Source organism: Vulpes lagopus, chromosome 7, assembly GCF_018345385.1.
Source record: "Vulpes lagopus strain Blue_001 chromosome 7, ASM1834538v1, whole genome shotgun sequence".
In the NCBI taxonomy this organism is placed as follows: domain Eukaryota; kingdom Metazoa; phylum Chordata; class Mammalia; order Carnivora; family Canidae; genus Vulpes; species Vulpes lagopus.
In genome coordinates, this window is record NC_054830.1 from 21,474,886 (window position 1) to 21,489,066 (window position 14,181).

General features: G+C 53.8%; 1 protein-coding gene across 2 annotated transcripts in view; it reads left to right on the forward strand.

Moving 5' to 3' along the window:
- PRKCD (protein kinase C delta) overlaps nucleotides 1-10,017 on the forward strand; it is a 29,100-nt gene extending 19,083 nt beyond the window's left edge. The window contains exons 8-19 of one of the 2 annotated variants that reach the window (XM_041764162.1): nucleotides 841-926; nucleotides 1,215-1,344; nucleotides 2,060-2,160; nucleotides 2,834-2,927; nucleotides 3,142-3,239; nucleotides 3,399-3,572; nucleotides 3,756-3,847; nucleotides 4,406-4,468; nucleotides 5,492-5,630; nucleotides 5,791-5,979; nucleotides 6,571-6,699; nucleotides 9,268-10,017. In XM_041764162.1, coding sequence (XP_041620096.1) covers nucleotides 841-926; nucleotides 1,215-1,344; nucleotides 2,060-2,160; nucleotides 2,834-2,927; nucleotides 3,142-3,239; nucleotides 3,399-3,572; nucleotides 3,756-3,847; nucleotides 4,406-4,468; nucleotides 5,492-5,630; nucleotides 5,791-5,979; nucleotides 6,571-6,699; nucleotides 9,268-9,426 — 1,454 coding nt within the window. In that variant the 3' untranslated portion in view covers nucleotides 9,427-10,017. The remainder of the gene's footprint in view (nucleotides 1-840; nucleotides 927-1,214; nucleotides 1,345-2,059; nucleotides 2,161-2,833; nucleotides 2,928-3,141; nucleotides 3,240-3,398; nucleotides 3,573-3,755; nucleotides 3,848-4,405; nucleotides 4,469-5,491; nucleotides 5,631-5,790; nucleotides 5,980-6,570; nucleotides 6,700-9,267) is intronic. The other variant, XM_041764163.1, reaches the window with a different exon arrangement.
- The last annotated feature ends 4,164 nt before the right edge of the window (nucleotides 10,018-14,181 follow it).

A 14,181-nucleotide genomic window follows, 5' to 3' on the forward strand; every position in this document is an offset into this window, starting at 1 on the left:
AGGCAGAGACACAGGGAGAGGCAGAAGCAGGCTCCATGCAGGGAGCCTGATGTGGGACTCGATTCCGGGACTCCAGGATTATGCCCTGAGCCAAAGGCAGGCGCTCAGCTACTGAGCCACCCAGGTGCCCCCATGGTGGTGGTTCTGAACACAGGCTCCAGAGCCAGATGGCCTGGGTTCGAATCCCAGCTCTGCCACTTCCTACCTGTAGGGCCTTAGGCAGAGTGACTTAACCTCTCTGTGCCTCAGTAAAATAGGGATAATAACCATTCTGAAGATAAAATGGGATAAAATATATAAAGCTGCATTTTGAGTGACTGGTACAAAGTAAGCATTCTATATAGGGAGCCCATTGTCATTATTACACAGCAGTATGTATGTTCCAGTGTCTTTGTGTTGGGGTGTGTGTGTGTGTGCGTGCGTGTGTGTGTGCACGTGCATGTGCATGAGAGAATGCTTAGGAGCTGTTTGTTGTCTTGAGCATAGCCGGGAGTGGGGGGGGGAGCCTCCCTGCCTGCACTCCTCTCCCTGTGAGACTCCGTGCCCCTCGTGCTGCCCCCCCACTGGCCACTAGGCCCCCTCCGGCCTTCCCTAATCTCTGAGATCCTCCAGATTGGCCTGTCCTCCCCACCCCTACCCTTTCCAGGCCCCTCCTGCCACGGCGGGCAGGAGGAGAGAAAAAGCCAGCTGCGGGCCCCAGGCGTCTGTGGGGTGAGGGTGTGGGCGATCGGGGAAAACAGTGGCTTTGTACAGAGGGCTGGACTGGGCCGGCGGCGCCAGCTCACAGCTCTGCCCCTCCTGCTACCTCCCCTTCCCCCTCCCGGCCTGTGCCTCCTCAAGAATGCAACGCTGCCATCCACAAGAAATGCATCGACAAGATCATCGGCCGGTGCACGGGCACCGCAGCCAACAGCCGGGACACCATAGTGAGGCCGGGCCCAGGGTGGGGACCTGGGGGGCTTGGCCAGCTGGGAGGGATTCGGGTTCTCCCCAGCCTTTCCCCATGGAGCTCACCCTTCTCCCCAGCCTTTCCCCATGGAGCTCACCCTTCTCCCCACTTATCCTGGTCCCTCCTCAGACTTCCAGATTGCCCAGTCCCCAGTGGGGCCCTTTGGGACATCTTGCCATGCATGGGGTTGGGGGAGAGCTAGGGGTTGAGGAAGGAGCTCGAGCTGGCCTGTGACCCTCAACCTGTGACCACCCCCCCTTCTCAGTTCCAGAAAGAACGTTTCAACATCGACATGCCGCACCGATTCAAGGTTTACAACTACATGAGCCCCACCTTCTGTGACCACTGTGGCAGTCTGCTCTGGGGGCTGGTGAAGCAGGGATTAAAATGTGAAGGTGCGTGCCACCCACCTCTGGGGGCTAGGGCAGGGCAGGAGGGCACGCCCAGCTGGTGCCTCCCCACCCAGACCTCATAAACTCCAACTAACTGATACCACCTTTCCCTGTTGCTGGGGGAGGCCATGGTGGCCCCTCCACACTGGCCCGACTAACTCTCCCATTTACCTGTTGTGTGACCAGGAGACCTCATGCCTCTGAGCTCTGTGTCCTCAAGTGTAAATAGGGGTTAGAGCAGAATTGGACCCAGAGAGTCACTGAGGGGCAAGCAGGCAGAAGGTGTTCAGCCAAGGCCTGACACACAGTAGCAGGTGCTCAGCAAACATGCTTCACAGACCCCCTCCCTCTCCCTAGGCTTTAGTGAGGCAGGAACAGGAGACACCCCCCCCCCCCCCCAAGAAAACGTGACTTGTCTAAGTTGTCTTAGACATTCTTTGAAGGGTTTAGAATTAGGTCTGATATCTCCTGCTTTTGCTTTTTCATCTCTAAATAATGAAAAATTTGAAGTGCTCATGATGGTTTCAGATGTATTTTCTCTAAAGACAGGAAACCCAGCAGACCCCACCAAGGCCCTGCTTTCTCCTACTCTCTCCTCCCTGCCTCCCTGCCCTTGGGTGAGCTTGGGGGATGGGGGCGAGTTCTCCTGGAGACTGCTGGTGGCCTGTCCAGTCCTGTCTGGGCAGGAGCCCTGATGGCGCTGTCTCCTTCACCCCAGACTGTGGCATGAATGTACACCATAAGTGCCAGAAGAAAGTGGCCAACCTCTGTGGCATTAACCAGAAGCTCTTGGCTGAGGCATTGAACCAAGTGACCCAGGTGGGCAGGTACCACGGGAACCCTTGACAGAGGATGGCAGGGCTGGGGGGAGCAGTCAAGGCTCATGCCCGCCACTGGGAGACCCTGGCAGGGTGAGGAGGGGGGCAGCATTTATACCTAAGACCCCACTTCTGGAAGATCCAGTCCAAGAATTAGCAAGGAGAGATGGGCTTGTTCTTATAAGAAATTATGTGAGCAGTTCTTTACTTGATGAACCTAGAAGACCACAAGGTTGGAATGCTTGGAACTAAAAGCCTGTGTGTGTGTGTGTGTGTGTGTGTGTGTGTGTGTGTGTGTGTGTGTGTGTTTGGGTGGGGCTTGAGGAATGCCATAAAACTTCAAGGTAAAATTCTAGGATCAATTACAAGTGAAGGCAACACAAATAACAATCTATTGAGTAAGTGTTGGAGAGAGTGGGGCTCAGTGTATAAAACTTGTTTGTAATCAGCGCCTTCTAGACCATCAAGGTACCCCTGCACCCCAGGAAGTGTGTGCATGTGTGTGTGCACCACCTAGAAGTCTTGGGCTCTGTCCCTGCTATTCCCCCATTGGTTTTGAGAGTGGAGTTCTGGATGGTTGGATGATCAACCATCTGGATGGTCCCATCCTCTGGGCTGGGAGCTCTGATCATGGTATGACTATCTGGCTCTCCAACCTCTTCCCGCTGCTCCAGAGATCCTCCCGGAAGTCAGAAACAGAGTCTGTTGGAATCTACCAGAATTTTGAGAGAAAGCCAGGAGTCTCTGGAGACATTGCCCCAGGTGAAGGTGGGCTCATTTCCCCCAGGAAAGCCCCCACTCCCCACTAGGACTCGAGATGGGGCCCAGCCTCCCACCACTGCCAGGACCTGAGCTGAGGCCCCACCCCTACAGAGGGAGCCCCTTCCTCTCTGAGGCCCCTCACCCACCTCCCACCCCCAGGCCCCAAGGGAGGGGACTCAGCAGATAAAGACCTAAGTCTAAAGCACCATGTCTTGGGCAGACAACGGGACGTACGGCAAGATCTGGGAGGGCAGCACCAGGTGCAACATTGACAACTTCATCTTCCACAAGGTCCTGGGCAAAGGCAGCTTTGGGAAGGTAGGTGGCTGTTTGGCCCTGGGGGGCGGGGGGCAGCTCGAGGGACCTGGGCCCAGGGGCCCAAGGGCACCTGTATCCCCCCTCCCTGGCTTCTTCCCGATGGGGTGGGGACCGTGGTGGCCTGGCCTTCCCTCTCTAAGGATCCTGCCTCCCCGTCAGGTGCTGCTTGTAGAGCTGAAGGGCAAGAAGGAGTTCTTCGCTATCAAGGCTCTCAAGAAGGACGTGGTTCTGATCGACGATGACGTGGAGTGCACCATGGTGGAGAAGCGGGTGCTGGCGCTCGCCTGGGAGAATCCCTTTCTCACCCACCTGTTCTGCACATTTCAGACCAAGGTGCCCACCCCCCCCCCGCCTCGTTCTTGCGTCTGAAGCCACAGCATGCTCCCCCCACCCCCCCGCAGGACCATGTCCCTAGGGCAGAGTTGTCTCCTACCTCCTGTGGGGCTTGCCCCCACCGGCTGTAGAGAGCATTTCTGCCCTTCACTGTGCCCCTGCTCACCCCTCTCCCCACCCTAGGACCACCTGTTCTTCGTGATGGAGTTCCTCAATGGTGGGGACCTCATGTACCACATCCAGGACAAAGGCCGCTTCGAGCTCTATCGGGCCACGTACGTGAGGGCCCCGTTGGGGGAGGAGCCCACTGCTGGTCTGGAGCTGGGCTTGTGGGGGAAATCTGGGGGAGCTGGGGCTGTCCCCACCATATGGAAAGCCGTGGATGGTGAGGGAGCCCTGGCTGGCAGCCCAGCACAGATGTGCCAGGGTCCTGTCCCCTCCCTGAGCCTCAGCCTGGGCAGCCTTGCAGATGGTGATGCTGCACAACACAGGACCCTGGCGTACGGCCCCCAGACTAGCATGTACCCCCCTCAAAGTGCATGTGTGTGTGTGTGTGTGTGTGTGTGTGTGTGTACACATATGTATATCTATATAAATATATACACTCTTCTGACAGAGAATTGTCTCATCTGGAGCTTTTCCTTCATAAATTTCTTTTTTAGTCTTGGTGGCCAGCCCCCTCTTGCCTGATACAGCGTGTGCTTAATCAGGCTCAGGGTGTCCACGGAGCTATGCACAGCATTTCCCGACCCTGGGGGCAAGGAGGGGGGCCCAGTGAGATGCAGGAGCTGATCATAGAAATCCCAGAACACTTTTCTCTCTCTGTCATCCAGGTTTTATGCAGCTGAGATAGTCTGTGGGTTGCAGTTTCTGCACAACAAAGGGATCATTTACAGGTACAAGGGGTGGGTGGTGTGTTGGGGGCCTTTTAGGAGGGAAAGCTCAAACCCCATCATATCTCCCCAAATCCTGAGTGAGGCCCCACCCAGCCACGGCCCCATCCCCACTTGAAGTCAGGCTTTGGTTGGGCCTCTCCCTAACTAAGCTTCCTTCTCCATTGTGAGGATTCCCATGGCCCCTCCACTGAGGCCGACCCAGCTCCAGGGTTTGGGAGCTGGTTGCCCATATTTGGCGCCAATAGCGGGAGTACAGCCTTGCCCGGGACAGTGTCTCCCTTCCTGCGAGTGATCAGTCTTACTGTCATGCTCCGAACCCCCGTCTGAGCAGCCAGTAGGAACTGGCTCCATCAATTCTTGCCCAATAAATGACAGTCCCACCCTGTAGTGGATTAGTATGGGCCCATTGATAAGGCTGATGTTGAGTTCACTGCACTGATGTGAGACAATGCGAAGATGATGTTGTCAGGTGGAAATTGAATCCATGGGACAGTGTGTATCTAATATTAGAGTCTGGGGTTGAGAAGGAGGCAGGAGAGCCATGCATTGTAGTGTGCTCATCCATGCCTAGGATCATTCTGGGGCGGGCCTGGTTATGAGGTTAGTGAAGATGGACTCTGCTGTTTGGTATCCCATGTGCATCAATTATCTCCTCAAATATCTCCTCATGATATAAGACATGGTCCCTGCTCTTGTGCAGTCAGACACACCTGAGCCTGGGGCCACCTGAACTGCTGACCCAGCGAGGTGACCCTGGGCAGGTGGCATTACCTCTCTGAGCCTCCGTGTGAGCTTTAGGAAGTCAGATGGTGTGTATCCAGCACGTGGCTCACCAGTAGGTGTTTTGCAGGAAACACCTGCTTTTAAGCACAGCTTTCTCCTCCTGCTTCCTTTTCTCTTCCTCATTCCTTTGTCCCCTTGGGGAGGTCCTAGGATCAGGGTTGGCAGTGGAGCCATGGGTCCTGGAAAGAGAGGAGAAAGATTGCCCACCCCCCCATGACTCCCTTTTCTCTCCACACTCAGGGACCTCAAGCTGGACAACGTGATGCTGGACCAGGATGGCCACATCAAGATTGCTGACTTTGGGATGTGCAAGGAGAACATATTTGGGGAGAAACAGGCTAGCACCTTCTGTGGCACCCCTGACTATATTGCCCCCGAGGTGAGTGGGTACCCTCCTGGCAACTGGCCCGATTAGACACCTTGTCTCAGCAGGGTGGGAGGCAGTGCTGTCCGAACCACAGCCAGGAGGATGAGGAAACCTGTCCGGGCCTCATGCTTGGGAGCCCCCCTCAGCTCTGGTACCCCTTCTCCTGCCCCAGATCCTGCAGGGCCTAAAGTACTCCTTCTCTGTGGACTGGTGGTCTTTTGGAGTCCTTCTCTACGAGATGCTCATTGGTCAGTCCCCCTTCCACGGTGATGATGAGGACGAACTCTTCGAGTCCATCCGTGTGGACACGCCACATTATCCCCGCTGGATCACCAAGGAGTCCAAGGACATCCTGGAGAAGGTGGGAGGCTCTGGGCCAGGCTGGCTGGGGCAGGGGCCAGCAGACAGACATGTGGGTCATGGGAAGGCCAGAAGCCCCTCGTCTCTGGAATGGCAGCCTCACTGATGCTCTGGTCCTAACACACTGTGGGTACTGCTCACACGCCACGTTCCTGGGAGCTCCTGAGTCCATCACACTGAATCAGCCTGGTACCGTGATTATCAGCTCAGGGTGAGGAGACAGACAGACCTGAAGCTAAACTCTGAGTCTGTCTCCTTGTCTGCAAAATGGAGGCTGTGGGAGAACTTGCCTCACGGTTTTGGAGACAAATCATAAATGTGTGGTGCTCACCAGGCAGGTAGTATACTCCCAGTAAACCCCATTACTCGTCCTCACAGTCCCACCAGCAGAGAGTCCTGGCGGCCCTACTGCGTGGCCTGTTGTCTTTGGGGGACCAGGAGTGCAGCAGCCCAGAGAGGACCCTCTCAGCTCCAGAGGCCCTGGGCTGCACCCCTGGGCTGGGCTAGACCTGCCTGGGCACCCCTGAGTTCGCTGAAGCCCTGGATTTCCCAAAGTCCTTGGGTGCTAACTAGGGCCCCTGCTGGGTTGCAGCTGCTTGAAAGAGATACAACCAAGAGGCTGGGAGTGACAGGCAACATCAAAATCCACCCGTTCTTCAAGACCATCAACTGGACCCTGCTGGAGAAACGGGCTGTGGAGCCGCCCTTCAAGCCCAAAGTGGTACGTGATCTGACACCCGTGGGGGCCACCCACTTGATCTTGCTCTCCACTGCCTTCCAGGTGTGGTGGGGGATCTCCTTTCCCAGCTTCTCTCTCGCTTCATTTGCAGGCTTTCCTCCTCTCCATTCTTCCAGCAAACCTGCTTCCCGGCCTCCCCAGCACATTCTGTCACTGCCTCTGCCTTTGTGTTCTCACCCACCCCCGCAGTGAGTCAAGTCAGTCAGTCAACAAACAGTGGGAACTGTGGATCTAGCCACCCCTCATTTTTATTTTTATTTTTTAAGATTTCATTCATTTATTCATGAGAGAGAAAGAGAGAGAGACCTAGGCAGAAGGATAAGCCCAGTGCAGGACTTGATCCCAGGACCCTGAGATCATGACCTGAGCCAAAGGCAGATGCTCAACCACTGAGCCACCCAGGTGGCCCCATCCAGCCACCCTTCAATAGACCTGCTTTAACAGCCCTGTACGCAGGGGGCTATTCTTTGGGAATCAGACTTAAGGCCTCTCTCCATCCATCCATCCATCCATCCATCCATCCATCTTCCAATAAATATTGGAAATGCTGAGTGTCTGTTGAGTGCAGAGCACTGTGCTAGCTACACTGTGAAGTGTGAGGTCCAGAGCCAGAGAAGTTCTAGCTCCTCAGAGAGATAAGAAGCTTGCACACTGATGATCGTTTATGATATGAGACAACAGTATGAGAGCTGTCACAAGACCACACATGATCTGTGGTCACTGGGCGAGTCTGTCAGCAGGAGCTGGATGCAGAGAACAGAGGGGTCTGAGAAGAAGTGGGATATGGGCAGGGCTGGGAGACTAAGCCAGGCTCAGGGCAGCTGGGAGGCGTTCCAGACAGAGGAGAGGTGTTCACACCAAGGTCTGGGATCTGCAGAGGCCACCCAGGAGACAGCAGGGAAGCAGAGGCAGGTCGGGGCCAGAATTCTTAGATAAGGAGTTAGATTCCATGGCTCTTCTCTGACCACAGCTCTCCCCTCTTGCTCCCTTTCTCTCTGTCAGGACACACTGACAGCTCATGTCATGTGCCCCACGTTTGTGCCTAGAGGCTGGAGAATACTTCCCCTGCTCCAGGGATCTCAAACTCAGGGGCCTCCTGGGCTGGGCACCTTATTACCAGGCCAGGCTGCATGTAGGGAAACCACACAGCCTGATTTCAGTCTCTTGCTTTTGATAACAAAAGGGGTAGATTTATTTATTACTCTGCATTAAAAACACAGGACGAGAGTGTGGGTCAGCAGCCCCTGTCAGTGGGAAATGGTTAGGGGCTGATGGCAGGCTATCCAAGGGGGCTTCAGCACTGTGAATGGACACGTCGGGAAATAGGCCCAAGGCTGCTTGCTGTGCCAGTTTCCAGGAGAAACCAGAAATCTGGATTTTTATGTCAAATTGCCCAATTTAAAAATAATTGGCTCAAATCCCATTAATACCCAGGGGCAGTCAAAGTGACTGTACCTGCCTGCTTGTTTGGCCTGAAGGCCACAGAAACTGAGATCACTTCTGTTACCATTTCCTTGTATCTTCAGAAACAGAGAGTTGGCAAACTTTTCCTAGAAAGTCTGATGGTAAATATTTTAGGCTTTGCAGGCCAGGCGACCTGAAAGCAGCCATGGAAAATATGTCGATGAATGGGTATAGTTTTGTACAAATAAAACTTTTATTTACAGACACTGGAATCTGGGTTTCATTTACTTTTTACATGTCATGAAATATTAATTTCCTTTTGATTTTTCCCTGAGCGTTAAAATGTGAAAGCCATTCTTATAGCTCTTGGGACCTATAAAACCAAGGTGGTAAGCAGGGTTTGCTCCTGGCTCTCAGTTGCTAGAGTCCTCTTCAGGATGATACCCACCTCTCCTTATCTTGGCTTCCTTCATCCCTTTGGGGAGACAGTATCCACCGTCTGTCTACCTGGGCTTTCTCAGGCTGTTGGGAGAGAGTCCCTTTTCTGTTATTTTATTTTATTTTATTTTATTTTATTTTATTTTATTTTATTTTATTTTATTTTTTAAAAAGATTTATTTATTTATTTATGATAGACATAGAGAGAGAGAGAGAGAGGCAGAGACACAGGCAGAGGGAGAAGCAGGCTCCATGCCGGGAGCCCGACGTAGGACTCGATCCCAGGACTCCAGGATTGCGCCCTGGGCCAAAGGCAGGTGCTAAACCGCTGAGCCACCCAGGGATCCCGTTCTTTTTTTTTTTTATTCAAGTTAGTTAACATGTAGTGTATTATCAGTTTCAGGGTAGAGTTTAGTGATTTATCAGGTGCATATAACACTCAGTGCTCATTACATCACGTACCCTCCTTAATGCCCATCACCCAGCTACCCCATCCCTTCACCACCTCCCTCCAGCAACTCTGTTTGTTCTCTAGAGTTAAAAGTCTCTTATAGATTGCCTCTCTTTCTCTTCTTATTAAAACCATCTCTGGCCTGGCCCAGCACCACAGGGATTCTGAGGTGTTTGGGAGGCAGTCTCGGGAACTCGGAGAACTTTGGAGGGCCACTCCTTAGGTCCCTCTCACTTGCCCCTGCTCTTTGCCCACAGAAGTCCCCTGGAGACTACAGTAACTTTGACCAGGAGTTCCTGAACGAGAAGGCACGTCTCTCCTACACCGATAAGAACCTCATCGACTCCATGGACCAAACAGCATTCGCTGGCTTCTCCTTTGTGAACCCCAAATTTGAGAGATTCCTGGAAAAGTGAGGTTTCCAGACATCCCCCCCAATCCACCCCAGCTGAGGAGCCTGGGTCAGCCAGCATAGCCTGCCCACCGAGCCTGGACAGAGCAGGCTGGGCAACATCCCCCATCATCGGCACCTGCCTGCCCCTGCTCCATGATAAGCAACAGTGTGACTGTCTGATTTCTGCTGCTGCTGCTCCCTGGTCCCCAAGAGGGGCCTCAGCTCCTGTCTGGCTGGGCTCTCATGGTACTTCTGTGAACTGTGTGTGAATTTGCTTTTCCTCTACCATCAGAGGGAAATTGTAAATCCTGTGTTTCATTACTTGAATGTAGTTATCTATTGAAAAAATATTATATATATATATACACACACACATATATATATATAATAGGCTGTATATATTGCTCAGTAGAGAAGAAATGTATGAGTATACATATACGTGTTGATTTTTTTAAATATATGTATACATACATACACACATATATATAGGATATATATATATATATATATATATGACCAGAAAAACAAAAAAGGAGCACAAATTGTTTGAACTACCAGGTTCTTTTATCTGTGTGTCTAAATAAACACCAAATGGTACTGACTTGGCTGTTGGGACACGTTTGTCCCAGGAAGCTGGTGGCTGCTGCTCCCACTTTTGGCAGCTCCGTCCTGGAAGCTCGGTGAGCTGTTAGCTACAGACACAGACCCCTGGGTTTTCATGTAAATATGTTTGTATTTATGGATTTCCTGTGGCTCTGAGGCCCTGGGCCTAAAGCAGAAGGCTTTTTTGGGTGGCTGAACAGATCCCTGAATGTGTCTGCAGAGCAATGCTAGGGGAGGAGGTGGGACCAGGTGCTGACAGCATGTCAGGAGAGCTAAGGCCATTCTGGAAGAGCAGAGAGGCATAAGCAGAGGCTTGGATGCTGGCCCAGACTGGGGAGGAGGCCAGAGAGGAGGAAGGAAATAGAGCTCAGGCCTCAGGCCCATCTGCATTCAAATCCCAGAGCAGCCAAAAGACGTGGGTATGCCAGTCATTTTAAGCCTCAGTTTCCTCATCTGTAAGATGGGGACAAGGCAAAGGGGATGCTAGATGGAGCTCCATATCTCCTTGCTTTTTATCCCTGTCCCTGCCACGGAAGTGTTAGAGTTCTAGGATCTGCTTCTCAAGAGTCCCTACCTACCTAGGAAAGTGGAGGCGAGCAGGATGGGAGAAGGATGAGAAGATGCTGAGTGGCTATGTTGAGGTTGAGCGACATGCTCCAGTGTGCCCACAGTGAGGACAGTGGCTCCAAGGGACAGGTGGCGGCCAATGTCCCTGCAGCATGGGCAGCTGTCGTTTCCCACCACTTCAGTGTTTCTTACTCTCTGGCTTCCCATGTCTTCCCCTCAGCCTCCCTCCCTACTCCTCCCTCTCTCTGTTCCTCTGCTCCCGGGGGCACAGGCTGCCCCTCTGCTCCAGCCCCTGGCCCTCCTTCCCCAGAGGTGGGCAAAGTGCCCCAGTGCCTCATTGGCTGGCTCTGACAGCCAGGCAGCTGACTTCCAGCAAGTTCGTTTTTCTGGGCTGAGGTACAAGTTTCCAAGGCTGGAGAGAGGTGGGATGAGGTGGGGCTGGTGCTGGCCAGGGAAGGGGGCTGTGGAGACGGGGGGGGGGGGGGAGCAGCCTCCCTAGAGAGACTAAAGTCCCCCCTCCCCTCTCCATCCATCAGCCATCCCCTCCAGGAAATACTTTTTGAATCCCTGCTCTGCTGTCTGTGAAGTGAAAACCCCAGAAGTGAGTTTGGTCCCTTGGGCTTATGTCAAGTGGAGGAGCCAACGTGGCATGGGTTGTGCTGGGGCACCCGTGACCCCTATCTCTGCTGCAGTACACACAGGCCCCAAGAGCTCCCCTGGGGCTGTCCAGAGTGGCTTTAGAACCAAAATATGGTTGGTGTTTGAATTTCAAGGCTCTCCCAATTGTCCTCCAGCTCCAAGGCACAGCCTTGCACTGAGAGCCCCAGCTTCTTCCTATGTGGAGGGGGGATGAGTGGTTTATCAGCCAGAGGCAGTGGAGGGTGGTGGGAAGAATATGGTGCTGAGGGTCAGGAGCCTGGACTTTGAGTTCCACTCTGCCATCCACAAATTTTTTCATTGGGACTCAGTTCCTCTATCTATAAAATGGGACAGTACTGCTGCTTTGAAGAGCTTGTGGCTCTGGGGAGCCCCTTAGGGGCTGATGCTGGTACCCCACGGTGCCAGGCAAAGCCCAAGAGAAGGCAGGGGGACAGCGGCCGGGGACGGAGAAGCAGCTGGTGGGATGCTGCCAAACTGCCTGGGAGGCTGTGTGCCTCCAGGCCTGTTCTCAGAGCTGGGTACATGCCAAGCCTGACCTGGCGGCCTCAGGAAATGCCTCTCGTGGCTGGGCCCAGAGCCACATTCTCAGCGGAATCTGGGGGTCCTTAGAAGCAGCAGGCAGGTTCCCCCCCCTCCACCTACCAAGTAGGTGTGCAAACAGCAGAGAAGTCGGGCCACACTGCAAGGGCCAGATGGAGCACTGTGCCCCCACTGCATGCCAGGCCTGGCACTCAGTGCTGGGCAGGGTAGCATCGATGCAGGAGGGTCTGGGGTGGGGGGGGTGGGGGGGCAAGAGCTTGGGCTCTGCCTATCAGATACCTGTGGATTCAACTCCTGTGTATCCCTAGTTGGTGACCTCAGTGAGTGACAACCCCCCAGAGCTTCAGCTTCCTTTTCTGCCAAATGGGGATAACCATGCTGCTGCGTGTGGTGAGGATGAGGTCTCTAAGTGTGCTCCACGGACTCACAATAGAAAAATATGCTTCGTAAATAGCAGCCACTGGGACTCCATCCCCTCAATGGGATAAAACGTGCTCGAGACTGAGGGCCTGCCAGCCGGGCTTCTCACTGGACTACAGGGGGGCAACTGGGCAGTTTCAGTGAAAACCCCAGAGGTACCCGCCCTGCGTCCCAGCCATCCCCCTTCTTAGGCAGAGCTATGCAGAGGAACCTCGCCCACAGGCCCCAGGAGACCGGCCCAGGATGCGTGCCATTGCATGGATTAATTGGGAAGTAAACAGAAAGCCCAGCAGTTGGGGAGCTGGGCTTTCTGTTGGGTTGAGTACTTTCCCGATGTAAGAAGTGGTACAAGGCCAAGAAGCCAAAATGAGCAAGTTAGAACGGTTCAGAGTGATTGCACCCTGTAGCTCCGTGTGCTAGCTTATGAAGGCACCCAAAGGTCTGGGAGCACAGGGACGGGTGAATGAGTGAGTGAATGACCACACAAGTCCCTTCAAGGCAGTGGCTCTCAGATTCGGGTACGGTGGGTAGTGACGAGACATGGCCACTATGCCGAGTTCCAGGCAGCAGGCCTCAGTGCTGGCAGCACCTTGGAACCCCATGCCCGGCTGCCTCTAGTCTAGCAAAATGGTGATCTCTGGAGGAGGACCAGGTATCAGTATGTTTAAAGATGCCTGGAGGGTCCAACCCGCATCAGGATCGGGTGCTAGCTGGGTGACAGCCAGGAATCTGTGTTTTGCCCAGTCATCCAAACGAAGTTAAGAAACACTGCTCTGAACAGGCCACACCCTGGAAGGCGAAGTCACCAGCTCTTAGCCCCTAGACCCCTGGTCCCCGAGATCCCCGGGCCGGAAGGCCCCGACTGGCTGGGCTACAGTGCCCTCTGGTGGCCGTCTGGCTGGTGGGCACTGCTGCTGGCTCAGGCTGGGGAGGTCACGCTTTGCACCAGTGTTCAATCCTTTTTTTTTAAGATTAAAAAAATTTAGTTGACGAGAGAGCAAGCGCTCGCACAAGCAGGGAGGGAGAGGGAGAAGCAGGTCCCCTGAAGAGCAGATGTGGGGGCTTGGTCCCAGGACTCTGGGATCGTGATCTAAGCCAAAGGCAGATGCTTAACCAACTGAGCCACCCAGGTGCCTGCCTCTGTGTCATTAGTCCCTGAGAAAATGTTCCAGCAAGTAGGTGCTGGAGGACCATTTTGCAGAGACTCAGGGGCGCAGAGGTTACACATCTAGGCGTCCACCTTGACCTTTAAGAGAGTCCGGGGGCTCGTCCATATCTCCAATCCAGTTTCTGGCATTCATCCCAACATTATAGTCCCATTTCCTCAGTTTATTCCTTATTAAGGTGTGCATAGCTGATACGAGCTAGGAGTGCTTGTTCTCTGCAGGTTTTAATAGCAGGAAATGAGGTGTGCTGCATTTGCCAAAGTGGGAGGAGCTAGGGGCTCCAGGACATGCACCCGATGCTCCTGACCAGCAGGCTGGCTAGGGGTTTGCACCTCTGCAGCCCACTGTGCACCTGCCTTCTCCTTGGCCCCTCTAAGCCGGATGAGCCTTCTGGTTCCCTCCTGCGCCCTGAATGTGTCCAGCAGGTGACCTCAGGCTGCCCTGTGTGAGGCTAGACAGTAGAAAGTCGGTTTGGGTTCCTCTGAGTCCTGCCTACTCTCCCACACACACCTTGTTATCTCCTCAGTGCTGGCAAAGAGAGATGTATGCAACTGAAAAATGGAACCTGGTAGCAAAGAAGGGGAAGGGGACAAAGGCAGACTCCAAAAGTGGGAGCCAGGCCTGAGTCAGTAGAGCCCAGATGAGGCCAGACCTATGAGGTTTGGGGGGCACTGGGCCACTCCCTGGGTCTCTCATATGATTGAATTCAACCCTCGCCAGCTGTAGCCTTGGTGATTTAAACCTTTGGAACTTTAATACTGGTCTTCAAACCAGGCTTTATCGATGGCCTTAGAAGACCCTCAATTTCTTCTCTTTCTCTA